At 56.7% G+C, this 20,095-nt stretch overlaps 9 protein-coding genes across 9 annotated transcripts; 4 read left to right on the plus strand and 5 right to left on the minus strand.

Annotated features, from left to right (window-relative positions):
• The first annotated feature begins 292 nt into the window (after nt 1-292).
• Nucleotides 293-5,645, plus strand: KVR01_011381 (uncharacterized protein). The gene is made up of 3 exons (XM_044785154.1): nt 293-1,731; nt 1,822-4,831; nt 4,913-5,645. Exons 1-3 carry the CDS (start codon nt 1,069-1,071, stop codon nt 5,014-5,016), a joined length of 3,777 nt encoding a protein of 1,258 aa, XP_044639756.1. The 5' UTR covers nt 293-1,068; the 3' UTR covers nt 5,017-5,645.
• A 98-nt stretch (nt 5,646-5,743) lies between these two features.
• KVR01_011464 (uncharacterized protein) lies at nt 5,744-7,863 on the minus strand. Its single transcript, XM_044781352.1, has 2 exons — nt 7,340-7,863; nt 5,744-7,244 (listed from the first exon to the last, which is right to left on the minus strand). Exons 1-2 carry the CDS (start codon nt 7,572-7,574, stop codon nt 6,106-6,108), a joined length of 1,374 nt encoding a protein of 457 aa, XP_044639839.1. The 5' UTR covers nt 7,575-7,863; the 3' UTR covers nt 5,744-6,105.
• A 209-nt stretch (nt 7,864-8,072) lies between these two features.
• On the plus strand, nt 8,073-9,612 carry KVR01_011362 (uncharacterized protein). Its single transcript, XM_044789921.1, has 3 exons — nt 8,073-8,306; nt 8,728-9,032; nt 9,200-9,612. Exons 1-3 carry the CDS (start codon nt 8,289-8,291, stop codon nt 9,360-9,362), a joined length of 486 nt encoding a protein of 161 aa, XP_044639737.1. The 5' UTR covers nt 8,073-8,288; the 3' UTR covers nt 9,363-9,612.
• Nucleotides 9,590-10,537, minus strand: KVR01_011162 (uncharacterized protein). The gene is made up of 2 exons (XM_044789070.1): nt 10,249-10,537; nt 9,590-10,176 (listed from the first exon to the last, which is right to left on the minus strand). Exons 1-2 carry the CDS (start codon nt 10,459-10,461, stop codon nt 9,694-9,696), a joined length of 696 nt encoding a protein of 231 aa, XP_044639537.1. The 5' UTR covers nt 10,462-10,537; the 3' UTR covers nt 9,590-9,693.
• Nucleotides 10,538-10,653: 116 nt separating this feature from the next.
• KVR01_011221 (uncharacterized protein) lies at nt 10,654-12,459 on the plus strand. The gene is made up of 3 exons (XM_044781964.1): nt 10,654-10,969; nt 11,040-11,428; nt 11,533-12,459. The coding sequence occupies exons 1-3, from the start codon at nt 10,875-10,877 to the stop codon at nt 11,904-11,906; spliced, it is 858 nt and encodes a 285-aa protein (XP_044639596.1). The 5' UTR covers nt 10,654-10,874; the 3' UTR covers nt 11,907-12,459.
• A 2-nt stretch (nt 12,460-12,461) lies between these two features.
• Nucleotides 12,462-12,981, minus strand: KVR01_011231 (RNA methylation protein TRM112; the record flags this gene model as incomplete). Its single annotated transcript, XM_044790937.1, has 2 exons — nt 12,462-12,659; nt 12,796-12,981. 2 exons carry the CDS (start codon nt 12,979-12,981, stop codon nt 12,462-12,464), a joined length of 384 nt encoding a protein of 127 aa, XP_044639606.1.
• A 629-nt stretch (nt 12,982-13,610) lies between these two features.
• On the minus strand, nt 13,611-14,702 carry KVR01_011493 (uncharacterized protein). The gene is made up of 3 exons (XM_044791591.1): nt 14,171-14,702; nt 13,976-14,102; nt 13,611-13,902 (listed from the first exon to the last, which is right to left on the minus strand). The coding sequence occupies exons 1-3, from the start codon at nt 14,496-14,498 to the stop codon at nt 13,731-13,733; spliced, it is 627 nt and encodes a 208-aa protein (XP_044639868.1). The 5' UTR covers nt 14,499-14,702; the 3' UTR covers nt 13,611-13,730.
• A 1,452-nt stretch (nt 14,703-16,154) lies between these two features.
• KVR01_011369 (uncharacterized protein) lies at nt 16,155-17,012 on the plus strand (the record flags this gene model as incomplete). The annotated part of the gene is made up of 2 exons (XM_044790148.1): nt 16,155-16,201; nt 16,280-17,012. 2 exons carry the CDS (start codon nt 16,155-16,157, stop codon nt 17,010-17,012), a joined length of 780 nt encoding a protein of 259 aa, XP_044639744.1.
• A 248-nt stretch (nt 17,013-17,260) lies between these two features.
• On the minus strand, nt 17,261-19,008 carry KVR01_011348 (uncharacterized protein; the record flags this gene model as incomplete). The annotated part of the gene is made up of 3 exons (XM_044794708.1): nt 17,261-18,046; nt 18,100-18,745; nt 18,830-19,008. 3 exons carry the CDS (start codon nt 19,006-19,008, stop codon nt 17,261-17,263), a joined length of 1,611 nt encoding a protein of 536 aa, XP_044639723.1.
• Nucleotides 19,009-20,095: the final 1,087 nt, after the last annotated feature.

Genomic DNA, 20,095 nt, shown 5'->3' on the forward strand with positions numbered 1-20,095 from the left:
TCCCTCCCCACCTCTCCTGGCCTTCTCAATTGCGGGAGGCATTTCGTCATATCGATTCCGTCACTTTGGGGTCTCACCAGCGCGACCATCAATCACATCAAACACGACCTGGGCAGCTGGGCTGGGCTGTCAAGGAGTCTTAGTGCTCCACTCCTCCCATTTTAGCGCCATTCCCTGTTTAGTGGGTCTCAGCATGTGACTGGCAGGCCGGTAGACGGTGCTGCATATGTAATTAGGTACTTGCATTTCACTCGGAACGCTGGCGGGCAGGCTGGCCAGGGCACCCAGGCACGGCTGTCACACCCTTGCAGCTGCTTTGCTCCCCCAAACTCACGTATTCGTGCCTGTCATCGGGCACTGGGAGTGCTGCGGTAGCGGTGGGCATAGCCAGGAGCCAGCAGCAGGAGCCAAGTGCCAGAGCCATCGCAATTCAGATCGCAATTCCCATCCCTGGGCTAGGAGGTCCGGTTCTGGGTTTGGGTCTGTTCGCGCGCCGCCAACTGAGCCGAGCACTGAATCCCTTTCTTCCACCTTTTTGACTTTTACCCCATCCACGAAACCACCTTGCGCTTGCGGCAGGGCTCCTTGACACTTCTCAGCTTTGTTACGTGCCCATTCTTCTTTTCATTCTCTACACCCAGAAAGGGGGCCACACCTGGTCTGCTGCCTGACCAGCCAGCTGTACATCAGCCCTTGGCTGCTGAGTTTTCTCAGCCCCAGACCATCATCAGCCAGCCAGCCAGCCAGCCAGCCATCCAGCCAGTCTTCGCCCCCCCAGAAGTCAGATTTCTCCAACGTCATTGGAAACTGGGGCCCAAGCAATTTCCCAACCGCCAACCGCCAGTCGCCCGTCGCCAGCCGCCGGTCCAGCACTTCCCAGGCCTGCCTCCCTGCCTCCCTACCCCCAGCCGTCGCGTGCCCCGACACTTGACGCGCGACCTCATCGCGACATTGCCTTCCTTCATCGACCCACCCATGAAAGGTGTCATTCGCTGCATCAGGAAAGCGCGTTATGATGGTTGGAGGGCGGTGGAAGTGGTGAAGATCTAGCTGTCGGCCCTGGACACGATGACTCGCCCCTCTGGTGCGAGCTTCGCGCAGTTCTTCCCCGCGGCTCCAAAGGCGGCCAGGGAGAGGGCGATGGAGCGCGAAAAGGCGAGACAGGAAGCCACCGAGTCGCCATCATCTACCCATCTGGACAAGACCACCAATGGTCATCAAACCCCCAGCGCGCGACAAGACGATCCTGCCAGCTCGAGATCCCGCCGGGACACCTCGGTATCAGATCCATCGCGAACCCCCGCTGATGATATCGACACCATCCAAAGGGACATCCCCAACACTGTTGGCTCAGAGACCTCGAGCACAAGCATGGCCTCCTCAATGACGAACGGCTCATTGCGACCCAACGGTATTGCCGCCCCCAAGAGCTCATCCTACTCTCATCTCACCCCCTTGACGACCATCGACTCACCGTCAACGGCCATAAATTCGCATCCTTCAAAGCCAACCTCACACAACATCTCAAATCCCGACAAGACCAACGGATCCCCGATGAATCTTGATGGCGCCTGTGAGAAGAACCCCACGGTGGACAAGGCCGGCCTCGTACATCGCGTACCGGCTCGAGACCCCTCACTTCGCATCCAAGTAATCAAGTCTACACATGAGCCTTCCACCGATCGATCGTCGCGGGATAAGAAGAAACCAAAATACAAGGAGTTCGGGTTGGTACGTACATATCATACACCCGACCCGGCAATGGGGAGCGTCATCTTCTGAGTTCTGAACAATCTGGCTAATAAGTTATTGTGTTGATAGGAAGATGACGCTCCCCCTCCAGCCGATCCTCGACTTGCCAAGGGCAGTCGTCTGGACTACATCAATGTCGATTACCACCTTCCAAAGTCCCGCTTGCGCCAGTCGCCATACAATGTTAAGCCCTACGCGTGGGACTCCAAGACTTCAGTCGGCCCTGGGCCTCCAACCCAATTGGTAGTCTCTGGATTTGACCCTTTGATCACCTTCTCCAAGGTTGCTGCCATATTCGCTTCGTATGGCGACGTTGCAGAGAGCAGCAACAAGATGCACCCCGAAACCGGCAGCTTTCTTGGCTTTGCTACTTTCAGGTACAAGGACTCGAAGCCAAACCGCTCCCGGCCACACCCAGTCATGGCCATTGATGCCACGAAACGTGCGGTCCGAGGCATGAATGGGAAGAAGATTGAGTCCAACCTCGTCCGAGTCGAGTTCGATGCTGAGGGCAAGAAGAGTAGGCGCATGTTGGAGGAGGTCCTGCATAAAGAGCGTGAGAGATCGCAGCCCTTGATCCCGAAACCCATACCCACAGCACCCAGGACACCGGGCATCATCCCAGGACCACCTCCAACAGCACCAAAAGGCCCTGCTGCATATCGACCGACACCAGAAGCGCGCCCCTTGCCCGTCGCGCCGCGAGTCTCGACCCTGATCGAGCAAGTTCCGGTCGCCAGCCAACTCAAGACCGAGCCCTACATTTTCGTCGCCCACGAATACGTGCCAGTCATGCCCACGACAATTGCGCACATGAAAAAGCGGCTGAAGAATTACAGGTGGGAGGATATTCGCGCCGATAGACTCGGCTACTACATTGTCTTTCGAGACTCGTCATTTGGACGCACCGAGGCTGAGAAATGCCAGTCGTCAGCGGACGGTACCGCGTTCTTCACTTACAACCTCAACATGAAGCTGCACTTGTTCGGCGCCGACGGCAAACCAGCAGTGAACTCGACGTCGCTCACTTATAAGCGGCGAAGTCGCAGTCCACCTCGCCGTCCGGTCGCAATCGAGCCGCCGAAGCGAGATGACAAGGAGCGCGCAAGGAGGGAAGATCTGAGGGATTTGGAAGACGAGAAGCGGGAGAGAGCCAACAATTTCGATCCTGTCAAGGAGGCTGCCGAGGTGGTGAGACGGGAGATGATAGAACACCTTATCAAGCACATTCGCCAGAAAGTGGCGGCGCCGACCTTGTTCACGTTCTTGGATCCCGCAAATCACGCTGCTAACCGTCGCAAATTCGGGATCGAGGATCCAGCCGGGGCCAAGACGCCTGCCTTTCTTTTCGAGGACACTGAAGAGAAGTCACCTGCCAGCACGCCCAACTCGCGCGCGGACCCGATCGAAAGGCGTACCAAACATCTTGATGTCACTGCACTACCTCGGATTCGCAAGGCCAAGAAAGGCAGTCTCATCCGGAGGCCTGGATTTACCGATCCATTTGCTCGAGAGCGACCGAACTCGCATCGACCAGCCTTCCGTTCCCTCCACCATCGTTTACAACACGCTGAGAGTGATGCGGAGTCGGAGGACGAAACAGAAAATCGGGACTCCGTGGCCAGGGACACTGAGGAGCCTGAGTCTCGGCCGCGCAGCCGCATGAGCACTGATGAAGATGCAAAGGATGACTTCGGCCAGTGGGGTCCTGCCGAGGATGACTCAATGACGGAGGCCAGCCTTGCACCAGATGGACCATTGCCGCGCATCAAGAAGAGGAAGCTCGATCTGCAGGTAGAGACTGCAATCAAGCGTCAGAAGAAGAGTGACGAAGAGCTCTTCGGGGTCACCATCGATCATATCGAGACCGAATATCCTCTTAGGGACGCATCCGAGGATGTTGTCTTGGAAGATGCAGACTCCATGGCGGTCAACATAGATGACTCGTCTGTTGCTACGCAAGAACCGGCCTCCAAGACTGCGAAGAAGGCTCTTACTAAACCCAAGAAGAAATCCAAGAAGCAGTTGTTTGAGGAGCGCGAGGCTCTCAAGCGACAGCAGGAAGAGATCTTTGAAGAGGAAGCCGAGAAGAAATCCGAATCTGTCCATCAGCCCACACCACCTCCAGATCCCGATTTCAAGCCCACGCCGCCACCTGAGGATCCAGACAAGCCCTTACCAGATCCAGCGTTATACCCAGAACATGTCACCAAGGCTTTGGAACTACCTGCTAACTTCAAGCTCGACATCGAGTCCATGCGGACTATGCTCCCTGGGGATGGTGACCAGCCAAATGTGGCGAAGCTCAAGAAAAAGTTCAACGTGGAAGACATTGGCGACCCGCAGGCATGGCTTTGGAGAAGAGATCGCATCAGAGAATTGAATTCATGGGATGGCTCTGGTGAGATCGTGGGCATCGGAGGCTACTACGTGCCAAACCCTACGGGCTGTGCACGCACAGCAGGCATCAAGAAGATTCTCAATTCCGAGAAGTCCAAGTACCTGCCGCACCACATAAAAGTGCAAAAGGCCCGTGAGGAGCGAGAGAAGGCCGGCAAGGGCGGCAAGGTTAAGGGCGCCCTGGCAGAGGTCAGCAACACGAGAGTTGCACCCGACCACGTCGTGTCCCAGAGCAACGCCCGAGACACACGCGCCAAGCAGCGCGACCACAACTCATCCCTTGAAAAGACGCAGAAAGTGTTCGGGCAGGCGTCGGACGTGTTGCGCTTCAACCAGCTGAAGAAGCGCAAGAAGCCCGTCAAGTTTGCCCGCTCCGCAATCCACAACTGGGGCCTGTACGCCATGGAGAACATTGCCAAGGACGACATGATTATCGAGTATGTCGGCGAGCAGGTGCGGCAGAAGATCGCCGACCTCCGCGAGCAGCAGTACACAAAGAGCGGCATAGGCAGCAGCTACCTGTTCCGGATCGATGACGACACGGTCATCGACGCGACAAAGAAGGGCGGCATCGCGCGGTTCATCAACCACAGCTGCGCGCCGAACTGCAAGGCGAGCATCATCCGCGTGGAAGGAAGCAAGAGGATTGTCATCTATGCCGAGAGGGCCATCGCACAGAGTAAGCCCCCCCCCCCCCGGGAATCGCCGCAATTTTGCTTCGAGTTTGATGGGAACCTTTTTACTGACCGAGTCCTCACAGACGAGGAATTGACATACGATTACAAGTTCGACCGAGAGATGCGGTCCGAGGATCGTATCCCTTGTTTGTGCGGCACGCCTGAGTGCAAGGGCTTCCTCAACTAATCCTTTTACTGCTCTCCCGCAAATGCCAAGATAGTCAGCCAGTCGGTCGGTCGGTCAGCTCAGCCAGGCACCTTTCTTCTTTCTCGTGTGCTTTCTCGCATCTCTCCATGGGAAAAACACACAGAGGGGAGGCAGCGGCTCTCGAGTTGTCGTTATGGGGCCGTGGCATTGATAGGTTTTGGTGTCGTTCATGTGGATCTGTTCTCGCCCGCTGTGTCTGAAGGCCATGCGGTTCTCCCTTGTGGTTTTCTGGTTAGATATATACCTGCATTCACTGTTTGGGCCTTGCATGCCAGCCGGTGGGGGGACTGACCCCGGTTAAGTAGGCGCCTGTGGCGGGCATGTGCGAGGGAGGTATCTTGGCACCGACCCTGAAAAAGGGGGTTCGAAAAAAAAAAGTGTAGGGCAAAGGAAAGGGGACAGAGGAAATTTTTGGGTTTCCGGGTGGAATGCATATCCCCAAGCTCAGATGCGTTTGCGGGAGGGTTAGGACGTCCGCTGCTAGGGGACGGGCGAGACGTCCATTCAGAAACTCCCGAGTTAGCATAGACAGAGAGGTAGGCGAGAGTTGAGAACTGCAGGTGCTCCCAAGGAGAGAGCCTGCCCTAAAAGATAATGTGGACAACTACAACAAACTGCATGTCTTCCGAGATAAGTTGATGATGCTTTCCGACCTTCGCCTTGCGAAGCCAAATGTCACTATCTGTGATGTATGCCTTGTAATCACACAAGATGCGGCAATGAGTCTGATACGTGATGTGCAAAAAACAAAGTCTCATGACACTTGCTGATGGTACGCTCGAGTAGTAGGTCGTGGACTAACAGCGAGTCCGTTCTCAAGACGGTCTCTACCATTCTCAACATGCTGCAAGTTCACCTGTAATAATATCGTTCGCTACAAGGCGACAGAAAGTACCGTATCTCCGGCCTGGGGTATCACCATGAATCCTTCCTTGATCTTCCAACCCCGGAAGGCCCAAGTCCCTCTTTAATATCCAGACCAACCCTGCCGATATCCAGAACCTACCAAAAAAAAAAAACGCCAACCCGACTTTCATAATCATAAAATGCGATCAAGTGATCAAGGGCTCAAGGGCTCAACTCCAGCTGGAACTCGTCCTCCTCGTGCTCAAGTGCGCCGAACAGGTCATCAGCACCGCCGCCGCCGCTTCCAAACAGGTTGGCACCTTCGTCCTCCTCATCAAGCTTCGGAGTCACGTCAAAGATGGAGACGAACTCGGGCTTTGGGCTCGCATTGTCCTTCGCGTAGGACTCCGGGGTGACGGTCGAGTCACTTGCGCCGCTCGCCGTCCTGGAGAAGACGCGAGACCTCGCCTCAGACCTGCTGCGCGCGTGCTGCTGGTTCTGGGCAGTGCCATCGTGGAGGGCGGAGGAGGCGCTGCGGCCCTTGCTGTAGCCGATAGTGCTTCTCGAGGCAGCTAGGCCCGCTGCCGGGGTGGGCCGGGGCCTGGAGGTCACCACTGCAGATGGTGGTGCTGGTCTAGCCCGGGTCGGCTGCATGAAGCTCGGCAGCTTGCTCGCATTTGTGGCTGCAGCCGATCGGGGAGCAAGAGGTTTCCGCTGAAAGGTTGTCGTGGATGTTGTGGCGGTCTTGTCCGCCATCCCCAAGGCAGAAGCTGCGCGTCTTGAAGTAATGGTTGGTGGGGCCTTCGTCGTTGCGCCGGGGCGGACGAGAGGTTTGTTTACATTCTCCAAGTCCTTCGCAGGTGCCGCGGTCCTCTTCTTCGGAGGCTCTAAAAATCCCAAGTCCCAGTCGAAGCCCTGCTCCAAGTCTTCCCTGATCTTCGCTTCGGCCTCCTTGTGGCGCCTCATCCTGGCTGCCTCCATCTCTCTGTCCAACCGTGTCATCCCATTCTCGTCCTTCCGATTGTGGTAGTACTCGAAATGCCCCTTAAGGCGGTTCTGAGGCTTCAGAGCATCAAAGGTAAGGATGCCATTTGGCCAGACGTCGGATTCGTACGGGAGGGGCTCCGGAGGCGGCAGATTGGTGTCCGGTTCCGTGGAAAGCGGATCGGACGTGATGTCCTGTAGGATCTGGAGCTTAGATGAATCGGCCTTGGTGGCGGCAGGCTTGTTCCGAGAGACGGTGGTAGGCTTAAGCTGGCTCTTCTCGATTTCACCGATGGCAGGTGTTCTGCCGATAGCCTGCTGCCTCGCCTTTGTGTTTGTTGTTTTGTCGCCTAGCACTGGCCTCTCTGTCCGGGGTTCTGCCCAAAACCTGTCAGTATATACCGACATCTATATCCATATTGAGGACGACCATATAAGCTGCAGGTCTGTTTTCCTGGTATGTTTTGCTTACCTGCAGGGGTCTGCCATTGCGCCTTGTCTCCCTTTGGCCTGTTTGTGAGGATGCTCTTCCCACCCAGGACGCGCACTGCGTTCTCATCATTAAGGGGAATCTTCAGTGGCGTCTTTGGGTATCGTGCTCCTGGTGTCTTTGGTTGAAGGGTCCTGGTCGTGCCATGCTGTTTGGATGCAGCATTGGCCTGGTGGATGGAGACCAGGTTCTCTTGGTCTTGGTGTGTTCTCAGCATGGTGAGTGAAGTGCAAGGCTCGCTGCCCGGGGGAAATTGGTAATCTCGAAACTCGAAGCTGTTTTAATTAGTTACCCTCTGGCTCTGGCGCTGTTTCCGTAGGTTGTATTTCCGATGGTTGATGAAATCGGTGCACTGTGTGCTCAGTGTGTGGGAAGTTGAGAGGTAGGACCTTAAATTCATACTGGGAAGGACCAGTCTGGGTTATTGTTGACCATGTTGTCACAGCAACATCCAGGCGAGGTGCGACCCCTGGAACTGTGAACTGCAGCAGGACAGACAGGCGGGCGGCATTTGATTGGGGTCACAGGCCACTTCAGCAGCAGAGGAATGAGCGATGGGCAGGCAGGGTGTGGTGGCACTGGTGGGCTAGCAATGACGATCCCTGCTCATGAGGGGGGCCATGCATGGGTAGGTACGGTGGTACATTGCGCAGGGTGCTCTTTCAACTGGGTGGTCTAATGAGAAGAAAGAAGCCCCCTAGAAGGCCAGCGAATCGGCCAGGGGGATTACAGAGGGGCAGCTGTCAGTACTATTTCAGACCTCCACCAGACCTCCTCCCAGACCAGTCTGTCACCTTGCCGTGGTACTAATACCCAACTGTCCTGTCGCCAACCTCCTTTCTTCTGCTCCGAGTCCATCCCATCGATTGTCTTCACCTCTGTCTTCACACCTTTTCTTTTAGCCTATTAAATTTGCTGACTATTATTCACCATGGATCGCATCAAGGAGGTAAGCGTGACCGACTCGATGTTGAAAGGGGGGAGGGAGCTTGCGGGTGGCGGGGGCTCTTGCTGCTGATGTGGTGTTGTCTGCCTTTGTCCGAGTCCGGGTCTGTCGCTGTTGCTGTTGCTGCTTGGTGTTGATGCGTCACGTTTGCTGCCCCTCCAATACTGGATTCACTTGTGGCACACAGGCACCTGTTTCACTGCAGGCCTTCAGTCCATCCCAGTGACAAAGGCATGGGGCAGCAAGGCAACCAACTCCAGGCCAGCCAGCAACACGCAACATACACAACCCTCACTTGACTTGGCCGATCAACACGTCAGCCTCAGCATACTCTCTCCTGCAATCAACCTCATCCCCTGCGAACATATCATTGTCATTCGAGAAAACAACCGCCAAGATGTCGATACTGAGCTCTGTCACGCAGAAAATGAACCAGCTCCGTCTGGAGGCCGACGATTCCGCCGCCAAGGTCGAGGAACTGCAGGCAAAGGTCAAGACGCTCGAGCAGGAGAATCTGTCCAAGGAGCAGGACATCACCTCCCTGCAGCACAAGAACGGCCTGCTCGAGGCTGAGGTCGAGAAGCTCGAGACCGCCATTAAGGACTTCAAGAAGGCCGCCGAGGACGGCACCCAGCACTCCACCACCAACGAGGGTCTCACCCGCCGTCTGCAGCTGCTCGAGGAGGAGGCCGAGGAGGCCGACAAGACGCTGCGCGAGGCCAACGAGAAGTGGGTAGCCCAGTACTACACATTCAAGTCACACGATTACATGACTTGGAGGTGCTTGCCACATTGCCCATTTCCTTTGCTTCCAGCACGAGCCGCCCCCGCTTGGCTTGCGGCTCATGACCGTTTATTTGCGATTCAACGCTGACACTCCTTGTTTTGTTTCACAGGCTTCGGCAAACCGATGTCAAGGCTGGACACTTCGAGCGAAAAGTCCAGGCCCTCGAGTCCGAGCGAGACCAGTGGGAGTCCAAGTACGAGGAGATGTCCAAGAAGTACGCAGAGATCAAGAAGGAGCTGGAGGACTTCCAGGCCGAGATTGGCAACATCTAAGAAGTGCCAGGAGGAGGATATTGCCAGTACAGTTACCTTTGCCAGATGTTTGCTGCGGAGTCGTACCAGGCCTCTCGTCTGCGCGGACAGAACGGGGGCTCGTCATTACAACCGCGCGTTATCAATGCACCCCAGCAAAGGATGTAGCATTCTTGCGTTTTGGAGTGGTGTTCTCACGGGTGCACTTTAGACAATGGTTGGACTTGATCACAGCACGTCGCCTTGATAATGGAATTTGTTGATGTTCTCGACATCCTTGTGACCTTGTTGTGTGGGTATCAAAACTGTGGTGTCCAATATTCTAATCTCGGAGGTTGCACATCGCCATACCCTAACCTCTTGACTTCCTCGCCTTGTTTTTCCGATTCTCCAGCTGCCTGACGACTTTTGTCTCGTACCTGAATTTCTTCTTTTTCTTCTTGGGGGCGTCTTTCCGGCCTTTACTCGACGTTGCATCCTTGGCATTGGCAGGCTTGGACTCTGCGCCGTCTGCTTTACTGTCTTCATCGCTGTCCTCACCTGCAGCCTCCAGTTCTGATTTGTTGTGCAGGCCGTCTCTGTCCACACTGACTGCCTCCACTTTGACAGTTGTATAGAGATCCTCATCGATGTATTCCTCTTCATGATCCACAGGCTCCAGGGCTGGCGCCTCTGGGGCCTCATCGAATCCGTTCCATTCGTCTCCGTCCTTGTCCGAGTCACCAGTTTCAGAGCCTTCTTGGTCCGAGCCCAGGCCGGCTACCTTGGACCCCTTCATGATAGCCTCGATGTTCTTGACATGCTCCTCGACCTGCTTCTTCCTGTCTTCTCGCAGCTGTGTCGTGGATGCCCTTCATTAGCACGAGTCCACGCCCCACGACGTCCCTACGACAGGACCAGGCCTCACCTGTTTGCGGAACTCAATTTTCTCCTCCCTCGCCCTCTTGGCAGCCTCCTCCTGTGCGTGCTTCTGCCTCTGGACCTTCCTCTTGTGGAACCCAGTCAGATATTCTTGTCTCGCATTGTCGTCAAAGCTGATCTCCTCAACGGTGTGTGTTGCCTTGCGCTTCTTTGAGGGCGGCGGAAGTATTGACTTTTTCGGGCGTGGTTTGGCGAACATATTGGCAGCGTGGAGACAGGTAGTATAGGGATGTGGTGTAAGTAAAGCAGGTGGAAGTCTGCGACCGAAATATCACAATTCGGTAAATTTTACTTTTCGGTCTGCACTGCACTGGACCCCTGAACATAAGCTGCACGGCCGCCTGTATTTTAGTGACGTGATACGCTAACCTTGGGAACACTCGACTGGGATTCGGGCGTGCAGGCGGGCGCGGCGCGGCTCCCAAGTTGCAGCTTTGCTGGGCGGATCTTGCCGACGGCAACTGGGTCGACGGAGCTGGCTGCGACGAGCTTCTCCATCATCAACATCATCATCACCACCTTGGGCTCCTCTTGTCTGCTGTCCGGATATCAAGAGCTACAGACGGCGATACCCCCACCAATTCCACTTCTCTCATTCCCAGTCCAGACAAGATGCGGTTCTCAACAACGACGACTGCCAGCCTGCTGGCTTCCACAGCCGCGGCCTTCAGCGACTCAGCACCCTTCGTCCTCTTCTCTACATCCAAGTACGATCCCAACCCTCGCACCTGACACCTCCCACCTTCCTCCACGTATGCTGACCAGCTCCGCTACCAGGCTCTCCATCCCAGCCGGCGAGACCTCGCAACTCCAGTCCACATCCCGCGCCCTGCACACCACCCACGACATCCTGGCCAGCTGTCCCACGAGCCGCTACGTGCTCATCAGCCAGCCCGGCGTGCACGCCTCCGACCTGCGCAACCCCCAGTCCGGAGTGTGCCACTCGGCGAACCTTTGCGCCGCCGCGGGCGAGAAGGCGGTCCAGGGCCGCTACGACGTCGCCGAGGTCGTCGGGGATGACATCAGCGTCGACGGGCTGAGCAGCTACATCAAGGCTGCCTGCGCGGAGCAGGGCAGGAAGGAGGGGCTGGTGGTCGAGGAGCACCGCCTGGAGGCCCTGCCCGCGCAGAAGGGTGAGGCCAGGGCGACGAAGCTCGCAGAGAATGGTGCGTATCTCCGCTGTCCCTCCCTCTCTCTCCCTCTCTTATCCCCCCCCCCCCCCTCTCGACTCGCGGGCTTTTGAATATGCACGACTGACAGGAATTGGCAGATGTCGAGATCGGCGACATCCTCTCCGGCGCGCAGGCCAGCGGCGACGACTACACGGTGATCTACCTCTCGTCGCCGCACTCCTCGGCCGTCTACGAGTCCGAGTACGTCGAGTCGGGCGCCATCCAGATGGAGCTCAAGAGGCGGACGGGCGACGTCGTCGTCGAGCGCAGGGCGGGCAACGCGAGCGACAGCAACGCGCCGCTGTTCGTCAAGTACCAGTTCTTCACCCCGGGCATCTTCATGGGCATCGTCGCCCTGATCATCATGCTGTCCCTGCTCTACGTCGGCCTGTCGGCCGTGGCGAGCCTGGAGGTTTCGTATGGTGCTTTCGACAAGGAGAACGGCCCGGCTGCGCAGAAGAAGAACAACTGAGCGGGAAGAGCACGGGGTATCAGTCTGCACCGTGTAGTATGAGGCCGATGGTGGGAGGAGAGCGTCGGGTGTCTTGTTAGCATATTGCTGTATCATCTCAGGAGTTTGTATTTTGCTTATGGGCGCGTTCAATATCGATCTTCCGTAGACCTGGAATGGAATCAAGGAGTTCAGAGGCCGCTCTCTTTCCAAAGCTTCCGATCTCGTGGGGTCTCGGCACTCATTTACTCCTGCGTAAATATCACTTGAATCCAAGGGAACACTAGCCTCTTCAAATGTCGAGGATAGAATCTTGGTGATTTCCCCTTCCTTCCTGAACGCCATGCCGATCCATATGAAACCCCGCTGTCTAACCCTTTCCGCCTCAACGCACTTGGGGGTCTTTGCAAAGTTTGCCGCCGACCCAAAAACCCCGTCTATGCCGCGCGCTCATGGCCGAATACTCAGTCACACGTGGACGCCCTCGGTCCTATCCCCGATTCCCCCCCCCCCTCCTGGAATACATTTCATCAAAGCCCGCTGCATAAATGCCACCGATCCCCAGGGCCAACCAACCTAGACAAGGTGAGACGGCAGCAGGAAGTTGGCGATGCCCTCCCGCACGTGGTACTCGTGCCCGCAGTGCCCGCAGACGAGCTTGCCCTCGACCATCTGCGTCTCCACGAGGAGCGAGTGCAGCTCCTTGAGCATGGCCTCGTTGCCCTCCAGGTCCTCCGCGGACGGCGACTCGGCGGGGAGCTCTGGGAAGCCCAGCTTTTTTTCACCAACGGGGTCGGGGTCAGCCTGGGGTGCGCTTGTACAGACAAAGAGAGACTCTCCCTCTTTGAGAAAAGACAGGGACGAGAACTTGGCAGGTCAAATGGTGGGGTGAGGGGGGGGGGATATTCACCTCTGTCGATGTGGTCTTGAGCGCCGCCCAATCAAGGCGGGGCAGGACGTTGACGAGGAACTGCGGGTTGACCTCGACCTCGTCCTGGGCCAGCTCGGCGTCCTTTGGGTGCAGCGGGAAGGACGCCGACGAGGACTTGCAGGTCTTGACCGCGCAGGCCAGGAAGTTTAGGCTCAGGACCTTCATGGTTTCTCTCAGGAATGATTTATTTTCTTTCCTTCTTCTTTTGAGTTGTCGGGGCGGTTGTTTTGATGTTCACGCTTCACATGAAAATTTACAGCCCGTCTTTTGTAAGTGGGGCCACGTGACGGTGCTTATAGTCTATATGCGATTCTGATGGAGTCGTCGAGCAAAACAATTGACCGGTGAACAAATAATTCCAAGAAAAGAAAAGTATCATCCATAACGCCTGCGCATGCGATAACTACTTTACAAACACGGTAAATGGGTCACTGTTCGCAAATCATGGCCGTTTGCCGTATGTGCTTGGGGCGGGCTTTACGCCAAGGTCTTCTCGTAGCCGGAGCCTCTTGGGTCCTTCTTCCTCGAGATGCGCAAGTACAGGGCGACACAGCCGACAATGACCGCAAACAGGGCGCCCTTCTGGACATACGATCCTCCTTCGGCGGCGGAGCCGTCCGCCTCCTGCTGGACTTCTTGCTGGATCTCCTCGGCCGGCTCTCCGGCAGTGAAGCCGGCGGCCCAGTCGGCGCTTCCGTAGATTGGCTCTTCTGCATAAAGGGCAAACAAGGCCAATCAGTAAATGGACAAGAGCACAAGACAGATGGATACGCGCGGCACGTAGAGACGAATATGACGGCAGGGACCTGATCGCACTTGAATTTGACTTTTCTAGGAACATGTGTGTCTGTGTGTGTGTATCTAGGTGTGCAATTGGTGATTGGCGGTGCTGACGTGCGGGCTAAACAGCCGCTCTAGAGCTCCACGTGAATACCTTCTTCGGGCACCGGCAGCTCTCCGCTCTTGACGATCTTGACCGTCTCCTTGGGCTTGTCCCCGGGGTTCTTCTCGACGTTCTCGATCTTCTCGACAATGTCGTAGCCCTCGAGGACCTCGCCGAAGACGACGTGCTTGCCATCCAACCAGCTACGAGGCAAATTCGTGTCAGCTGCATCCCGTGGGTTGTCCTGGGCCGGGGGGGGGGGGGACTGATGCTTACCCAGTGATGGCGGTGGTGATGAAGAACTGCGAGCCGTTGGTGTCCTTGCCGGCGTTGGCCATGGACAGGAGACCCTTCTTGGTGTGCTTGAGCTTGAAGTTCTCGTCGGGGAAGCGGTCGCCGTAGACTGAATGCGATCGATCCCGGTCAGCTTCTCATGCCTGTCCATCGGCCAATGCTCGTGTGTCTACTTACTCGACTTGCCGCCAGTGCCGTCTCCCTTGGTGAAGTCACCGCCCTGGATCATGAAGTTCTTGATGACGCGGTGGAAGGTGGAGCCCTCGTATCCGTAGCCCTTCTCGCCGGTGGCAAGAGCACGGAAGTTCTCAGTGGTCTTGGGGGTAGTCTTGCCGTAGAGGCCAATGACGATGCGGCCGAGATCCTCCTCGCCGTGCTTGATCTCAAAAAAGACCTTGTGGGTGATCTTGGGGCCCTTGGCGGCGGCGGCGGTCGAGCTGAAGAGCAGCATCGAGATGCCGACCAGCAGCGCGGCCGAGACTATGAGGCGCCTCAGATTGAACATCTTGACTGTTGTGTCCGGTGTGGGCGTCTTGTGGGGGTGGTGAGGTGAGATGGGGATTGAGTTCCGGGAGCAAGGGCTGATGAGGGATCCGGATCTCGATTGACAGCTTTATGGGGGCTGGCAAGTGGCAATCGGGGGAGACACGTTTCAACTCGACCGACTTGGAGTCGGGGGTTGAGCCTGGCACATGCCGGCTGAAGCTACACTACGGAGTACATGCAACTCTCCCGCAGTGCCACCCCAAAACCCCGACCCCACTCAGGGACCTAAGCAACCAAGGAGCCAGGGAGCTTCCTGCTCAGGGGCGTTGAGGCGCCAGCCAGTGTTTAGCGCAGTGGGGCTCGAAGCTTAGGGTGAAGCATCCGTACATGCCCTTGATGCCGCATAAGCAACTGCAGGTGCGGCTCGAGCTGCAACACTTTGTGCTAACAAACTCCCTTGCCAGTCTGCTGGAATCAGGGAAGCAATCGCTCGTCATATCCAACAACGGCGGTAATTGGCGGGAGCTTAAGGTGGCACGCCGCTTCCTACGATGGCTGGCTCACTTGCAATTGTATCGCTCCTGAGGTGCATCCAGCCAGGCGGGCCCGGAGAAAGAGCCTCAAGCTGGGAGCAGAGCAGCATCCAGCCGTTACATCAACTTGGTCGTGACCGGAACATGCCTTATATTAGCAAATCTTTCAGATTCGATTGAATTTCGGACATTCTCAACTCACCGAGTCCAACAAGAATGGGGAGAGGGTAATGAATCAAGCTTAATGTGGTGTACGTTATTGCAGCAGGTGTTAGTGCCTTCTGCTTGAGCGATCTGTGGCCAACTCACAAAGAATGGCATCAAAGCGGGCTCTTAACGGTAGCGTAGACTTGTGATTGCTCGTGCTCTCTGAAAGTTCCGTACCTCCAATGTGACTTGTATTATTGATAAGATCGCCGAACGTTTTGAAAGCGGCATCACGAAATAGCAAGGCTCTGTGGCTCACTTGTCGTCTATGAATACTCTTCCAAGGGAGATATCCCATACCTGCCCAGGTAGATAGGAGGGCATCCTTAGGAGGCTATTATAGAGGAGGTTCGGATGTTGTCCTATGGGATGTGAATCGTATGGGATGTTGAGCGGTGGAGAGCCCAAGCCAATTGCCACATCTGCTGTGGCCGCGTGGAAGTCATTATTTGATGGGGTTCGCCGCTGCATTACACTGAGCTCGCAGATCTAATTAAATGTGGCAGTGTGTCTCCAAGAGCCGCGCAGCCAGTGACAATATTGGGTGTGCCTATTGGCAATAGCAGAGGAAGCGTTTACAAAGTACCTCGGTATCGCTCACGCATTTATTTAAATGTGCCAGTAGCTGGGCAGGATGCAGTGACCGACTTACGTAACTCAAGTAACTCCCCAAGGCACCTAGCTGTGGTACTCCGGACTTGCTCAACTAAGACCGGCCTTGGCGGCCCCCTAATGTGTAGCCTTATTACCTGCATTACCAGCCAGGATCCGTAAAGGTACAACGATCATTACGCAGCCGTTCCTTAAACCACCACGGCGCCATTTACAACAACAATCTTCACAAGAACCGACCCCACACAAATCAGCCAGCACTTGTATGAAGGCTCGATGCCCCAGCTGACGGTCTTGCAAAGGCCACACCACCTCTGTCCAGCATGATGTCCTCGACGAACGAGGAGGACCCATTCCTCCAGGTCCAGCAGTAAGTAAGCCCGCGGACCAAGGAGCCCCGGTGCGCCCGAGCTGACTTGTGGGCGTTGTCCCCCTCCCCTCTGTCCAGAGATGTCCTCGCCCAGATGGAACAGACGCGGCCCCTCTTCACCTCGTACCTGCGCATCCGCTCCCTGACGACGACCCAGGCCTCCCCCGAGCTCGCCTCCGCGCGCTCCGACCTCGAGGCCGCGCTCGAGTCGCTGGCCGAGGACCTGGCCGACCTGGTCGAGTCGGTCAAGGCGGTCGAGGCCGACCCGGCGCAGTTCGGGCTGACGGCGCACGAGGTCCAGCGGCGCAAGCGCCTGGTGCAGGAGATCGGCGGCGAGGTGGAGGACATGCGCGACGAGCTGAGGAAGCACATCTCGGGCCCCGGCTCCGCGCCGGCCCGGCGGCCTGGTGGTGGGGGCGGTGGCGGTGGCAGCGACCTCCCCGACCCGAACGCGTTCGCCATAGCGGACGGGGACCCCGAGGGCGGCGACGGGGAGGACTACGCGGCCGAGTTCGAGCAGCGGCAGCAGCAGGCCATGATGCGCGAGCAGGACGAGCACCTCGACGGCGTGTTCCAGACCGTGGGGAACCTGCGGCGCATGGCGGACGACATGGGCCGCGAGATGGAGGAGCAGATGGAGATGCTCGAGACGACGGACGCGCTGGCGGACCGCGTGGGCGGGCGGCTGCAGACGGGCATGGACAAGATGAAGTACGTCATCCGGCACAACGAGGACCGCCTGAGCAGCTGGTGCATCGGGCTGCTGATCATGGTTTTGTGTATCCTGTTGGTTTTGCTCTTGATATTGTGAGCGTTGGCGCAGGCACGGCGTCTGGAGCAAAAAAAAAAGGGGACTATAAATGGGCGGATAGAACCCCCCCCCCCATGATTTCACATGGTCGGGTAGGTAAGACTTGATTGAGTCTATTCAAATTTTGGGTTTGGTTTTGAATGATCCAGTCATCTTCCCATATCAAAGCTGCTGCTTGGACCGGGTGTCTCAGGCAACAATTGTCCCTCGTCTATGTCCAATCCCTTCCCTTGTGCAAATGCGCCCTTTCATGCGAGGTTCAGCCCGACCCTGGTCTTCAGTATCTCTGCATGTACTGCAAGAGACTGAACCGCGTTATCCTTCAACCCTGCCTTTGCCGCCGCGGCCGGGAAATCCACCAGTGCCAGTCTCAGTGCTGCGATGGCTGCCGAGCCGTAAAACTGCAGGAACCTTGCCTCATGGTGGTCAATCATGGCCCTCAAGACAACGCACTGGGTCGCTGACATCTGCTGCGGCGGCGTGTTCACTATCTTCGCCATCGACTCCCAATAGTGCGGCATTGGGTACGGATTCTGTTTCTTTGCCTTGGAAAAGTCCCTCAGGGCGATCGCTGCGTAACCTGCAGCAAGCCCCGTCATCCTGTCCAGATGCTCCGCTTCGGGGACCCAGGCGGTTCCCCTACGTTTCCAGCCGACAAGGTCTCTCCCCTGTTCTGACTTCTCAGAACCCCTAGCACCGAATAGCACCGGACAGACGACATGAAACTTGGCAATAAGCACGTCGATGAGCGTTTGCCCTCGCCATTGAAAGGTAGGATCTGAGAAGACGGCCGCGGCGCAAACCCCAACCGGATCAGCGGTCTTCGTATTTGACGCAGCTTCGTTGATGAACTGGTTGATGATCGCTTTTGCGAGGTGGTTGAGAACGAACAAGAACAGCGAAGGCAGCTCGGCGTTGTGCATGGCTCCCTCGACAGGCTGCCGGGGCGTAAATACCACGAGGCTGGGATCGACCATCTGGCTGCCGGCTTCATTTGCCAATGCTTCTTTCAGGACCACGGTGACCTTTTGCATCTTTTTTTCTTGGTTAGGCAACCTCTTCGGACGAGATGGAAACATAGACTTACGACCACCCTGTTGCCATCTTTGTCGAGGGACAATTGGCCAATCACCTTGCGAAGCTGTCTTCGGAGATCCCCAGCCTTGGCTTTCAGAGCCTTATTCTGTAATGACTGCGAGGCGATGGCTGCACGAAGCTGCTTGAGGTTTTTGTGGATTTCAACGGCGCGTTGCCGCCTTGCATCTTGAGGCACGGGTGCGGATTGAGCACTGGGGGTCGGGGCAGCGGCCGTACTGGTGCTGGGCGGTTTAGATGCCGCATTGCCATTGACAGCGACATTGGCCGGGGGCTTCGGCTGTGAGAAGGGTGAAGCTGCAGGCTGGGCAGGGGGAGCTGGGCTCGCCTTGGCTGCCGGGGCCGGGGCCGCGGTGGGCGCGGTGGGTTGAGGTTGTGGAGCGGCAGGTTGTTTCTCAGGTTTGGGTGTTGGAAGAGGCGGCAGCGGCGGTATCTTCTTGGCCTCAATCTCTCGAAGCCGTTCCTGCTCCTCGCGAGCCGCCTGTTCAGCGCGCAGCCGCTCTTGCTCGGCCTTGATCTTCTCCTGTGCTGCTAAGGCCTTCGCTTCTTCGGCCCTGGCCCGTTCCTGTTCTCGCCGTGCCTGCTCGAGCAACAGCTCCTTCTGCACGTTCTGCTCGTGGATGTAGAGGGTGTGAATCCTACCAGAAACCCGTGTTAGCAAACACCACGCCGGCAGCGAGGGCTGCGCCACAGCAGAAGAACCCGGGTCTTTCGGTACTTACGCTTTGGCGCGGATTCTTTCGTGCTCTGCGGCGGCGGCAGCAAGGGCATCTTTGTGGTTGGACTCGGAATTGCGGTCGGGGCTGAGGAAGTCTGCGACGGACGAGGTGGCAGGGCTGGGCGTGGGCGGGTTGGCGCGCGGGTATCGCGACGTTCGAGTCGCAGGCGACGGGGTTGTCATCTTGACTGCATGACGGAGGAACGCGACAGGGTGCAGTCGTCGTGGTCGTCGAGGCGAATCCTGGAGGGGTGCGAACTTGGTCGCCGCGGCCGATTCAGGTCGAGCCGGCGAGTGTTCAAAGGTTGACTTGACGCGACGGGTGGGCAAAGTACACTACTCGATCAAGGGAAAGGTAGCAGTAGGCGCAAATCAGGGTCAGGCAAGTTCCTTGTACTACAATGCGTGCATGCACCACGCCTGCATGTAAGTGGCAGAGGCGGGTCTTGGCTCTGCCGATTCTGCAGGCAGAAAGCTCGACCGCCCGAGCCCCACTATGGCGGGCGGTCTATTCAGGATCTCGTTGGATCTATTGCCCATTTGCCAGTTGCCATTGTCTAGCGGAACAATACCCACGGGCTGCTAGGATTGCCAGGCTGCTAGCTACTAGGCTGCTAGTGGTACGGATACAATACAACCGTATCTACCGGGTGATTGCCCGCGCCCAGGGTGTGCCTGCTACACGTCCCGACAATAGTGAGGGAATTGGACACCCCAAGCTCAAGCCTCGGGGCCAGTATCTCAGGCATCATTCTTCTCTGGCACCTGCGATTATAGAACTACACTTCGAAGTGTTGCAGTACAGTTCCGTCGATTCGTGTGTGCGAAAGAATCACTGGGCCAACAGGCCTAGGTAGAGGCCGTTGGACTGTTGCCTGACCTCCTCTCCTCCAAAACGGCCCACCACCTCCGAGTGAAGGCATGCTCGTGGGCGGACGGCAATGGCACCCTATATGGCCGTGGACATCCACATATATCGTAGCATCGAGGGCTGGTGTGAAACATTCTACATCAAATATACCCAGTTGCTATATTTGAGCAATCCTCGTAGAAAATACCAAGGTGTTATCTGACGCTCGCAAAACGTACATAGGAATCAACCATTGCTGAAATGCCCGGCTAATGATGGAGTCAGATGTCACCAGTCTATTGTGGGGTAAGTCCAATCAATGTGCTGTGGTCTACTCGGTGTAAAACAGTAGTATCGACATATTTATAAATACTTGTTTTTTTTTAGACAGGGAAATCCACAGGTATATGTCGTGCCCTA

This window comes from Diaporthe batatas (genome assembly GCF_019321695.1).
Source record: "Diaporthe batatas strain CRI 302-4 chromosome Unknown Contig00015, whole genome shotgun sequence".
NCBI classification, from domain to species: Eukaryota; Fungi; Ascomycota; class Sordariomycetes; order Diaporthales; family Diaporthaceae; genus Diaporthe; species Diaporthe batatas.

What these genes read in the sequence shown, in the direction of transcription:
- KVR01_011381 (XM_044785154.1), top strand. Translation starts at nt 1,069, where the DNA reads ATGACTCGCCCCTCTGGTGCGAGCTTCGCGCAGTTCTTCCCCGCGGCT. An exon ending in AATACAAGGAGTTCGGGTTG is followed by an intron (nt 1,732 to 1,821) that starts GTACGTACATAT and finishes TTGTGTTGATAG; the next exon opens with GAAGATGACGCTCCCCCTCC. An exon ending in CGAGAGGGCCATCGCACAGA is followed by an intron (nt 4,832 to 4,912) that starts GTAAGCCCCCCC and finishes GAGTCCTCACAG; the next exon opens with ACGAGGAATTGACATACGAT.
- KVR01_011464 (XM_044781352.1), bottom strand. Translation starts at nt 7,574, where the DNA reads ATGCTGAGAACACACCAAGACCAAGAGAACCTGGTCTCCATCCACCAG. An exon ending in GCAATGGCAGACCCCTGCAG is followed by an intron (nt 7,245 to 7,339) that starts GTAAGCAAAACA and finishes GGTTTTGGGCAG; the next exon opens with AACCCCGGACAGAGAGGCCA.
- KVR01_011362 (XM_044789921.1), top strand. An exon ending in CTGCGCGAGGCCAACGAGAA is followed by an intron (nt 9,033 to 9,199) that starts GTGGGTAGCCCA and finishes TTTGTTTCACAG; the next exon opens with GCTTCGGCAAACCGATGTCA.
- KVR01_011162 (XM_044789070.1), bottom strand. Translation starts at nt 10,461, where the DNA reads ATGTTCGCCAAACCACGCCCGAAAAAGTCAATACTTCCGCCGCCCTCA. An exon ending in AAATTGAGTTCCGCAAACAG is followed by an intron (nt 10,177 to 10,248) that starts GTGAGGCCTGGT and finishes TCCACGACACAG; the next exon opens with CTGCGAGAAGACAGGAAGAA.
- KVR01_011221 (XM_044781964.1), top strand. Translation starts at nt 10,875, where the DNA reads ATGCGGTTCTCAACAACGACGACTGCCAGCCTGCTGGCTTCCACAGCC. An exon ending in GTCCTCTTCTCTACATCCAA is followed by an intron (nt 10,970 to 11,039) that starts GTACGATCCCAA and finishes CTCCGCTACCAG; the next exon opens with GCTCTCCATCCCAGCCGGCG. An exon ending in GACGAAGCTCGCAGAGAATG is followed by an intron (nt 11,429 to 11,532) that starts GTGCGTATCTCC and finishes AGGAATTGGCAG; the next exon opens with ATGTCGAGATCGGCGACATC.
- KVR01_011493 (XM_044791591.1), bottom strand. Translation starts at nt 14,498, where the DNA reads ATGTTCAATCTGAGGCGCCTCATAGTCTCGGCCGCGCTGCTGGTCGGC. An exon ending in CGGCACTGGCGGCAAGTCGA is followed by an intron (nt 14,103 to 14,170) that starts GTAAGTAGACAC and finishes GATCGCATTCAG; the next exon opens with TCTACGGCGACCGCTTCCCC. An exon ending in ATCACCACCGCCATCACTGG is followed by an intron (nt 13,903 to 13,975) that starts GTAAGCATCAGT and finishes TTTGCCTCGTAG; the next exon opens with CTGGTTGGATGGCAAGCACG.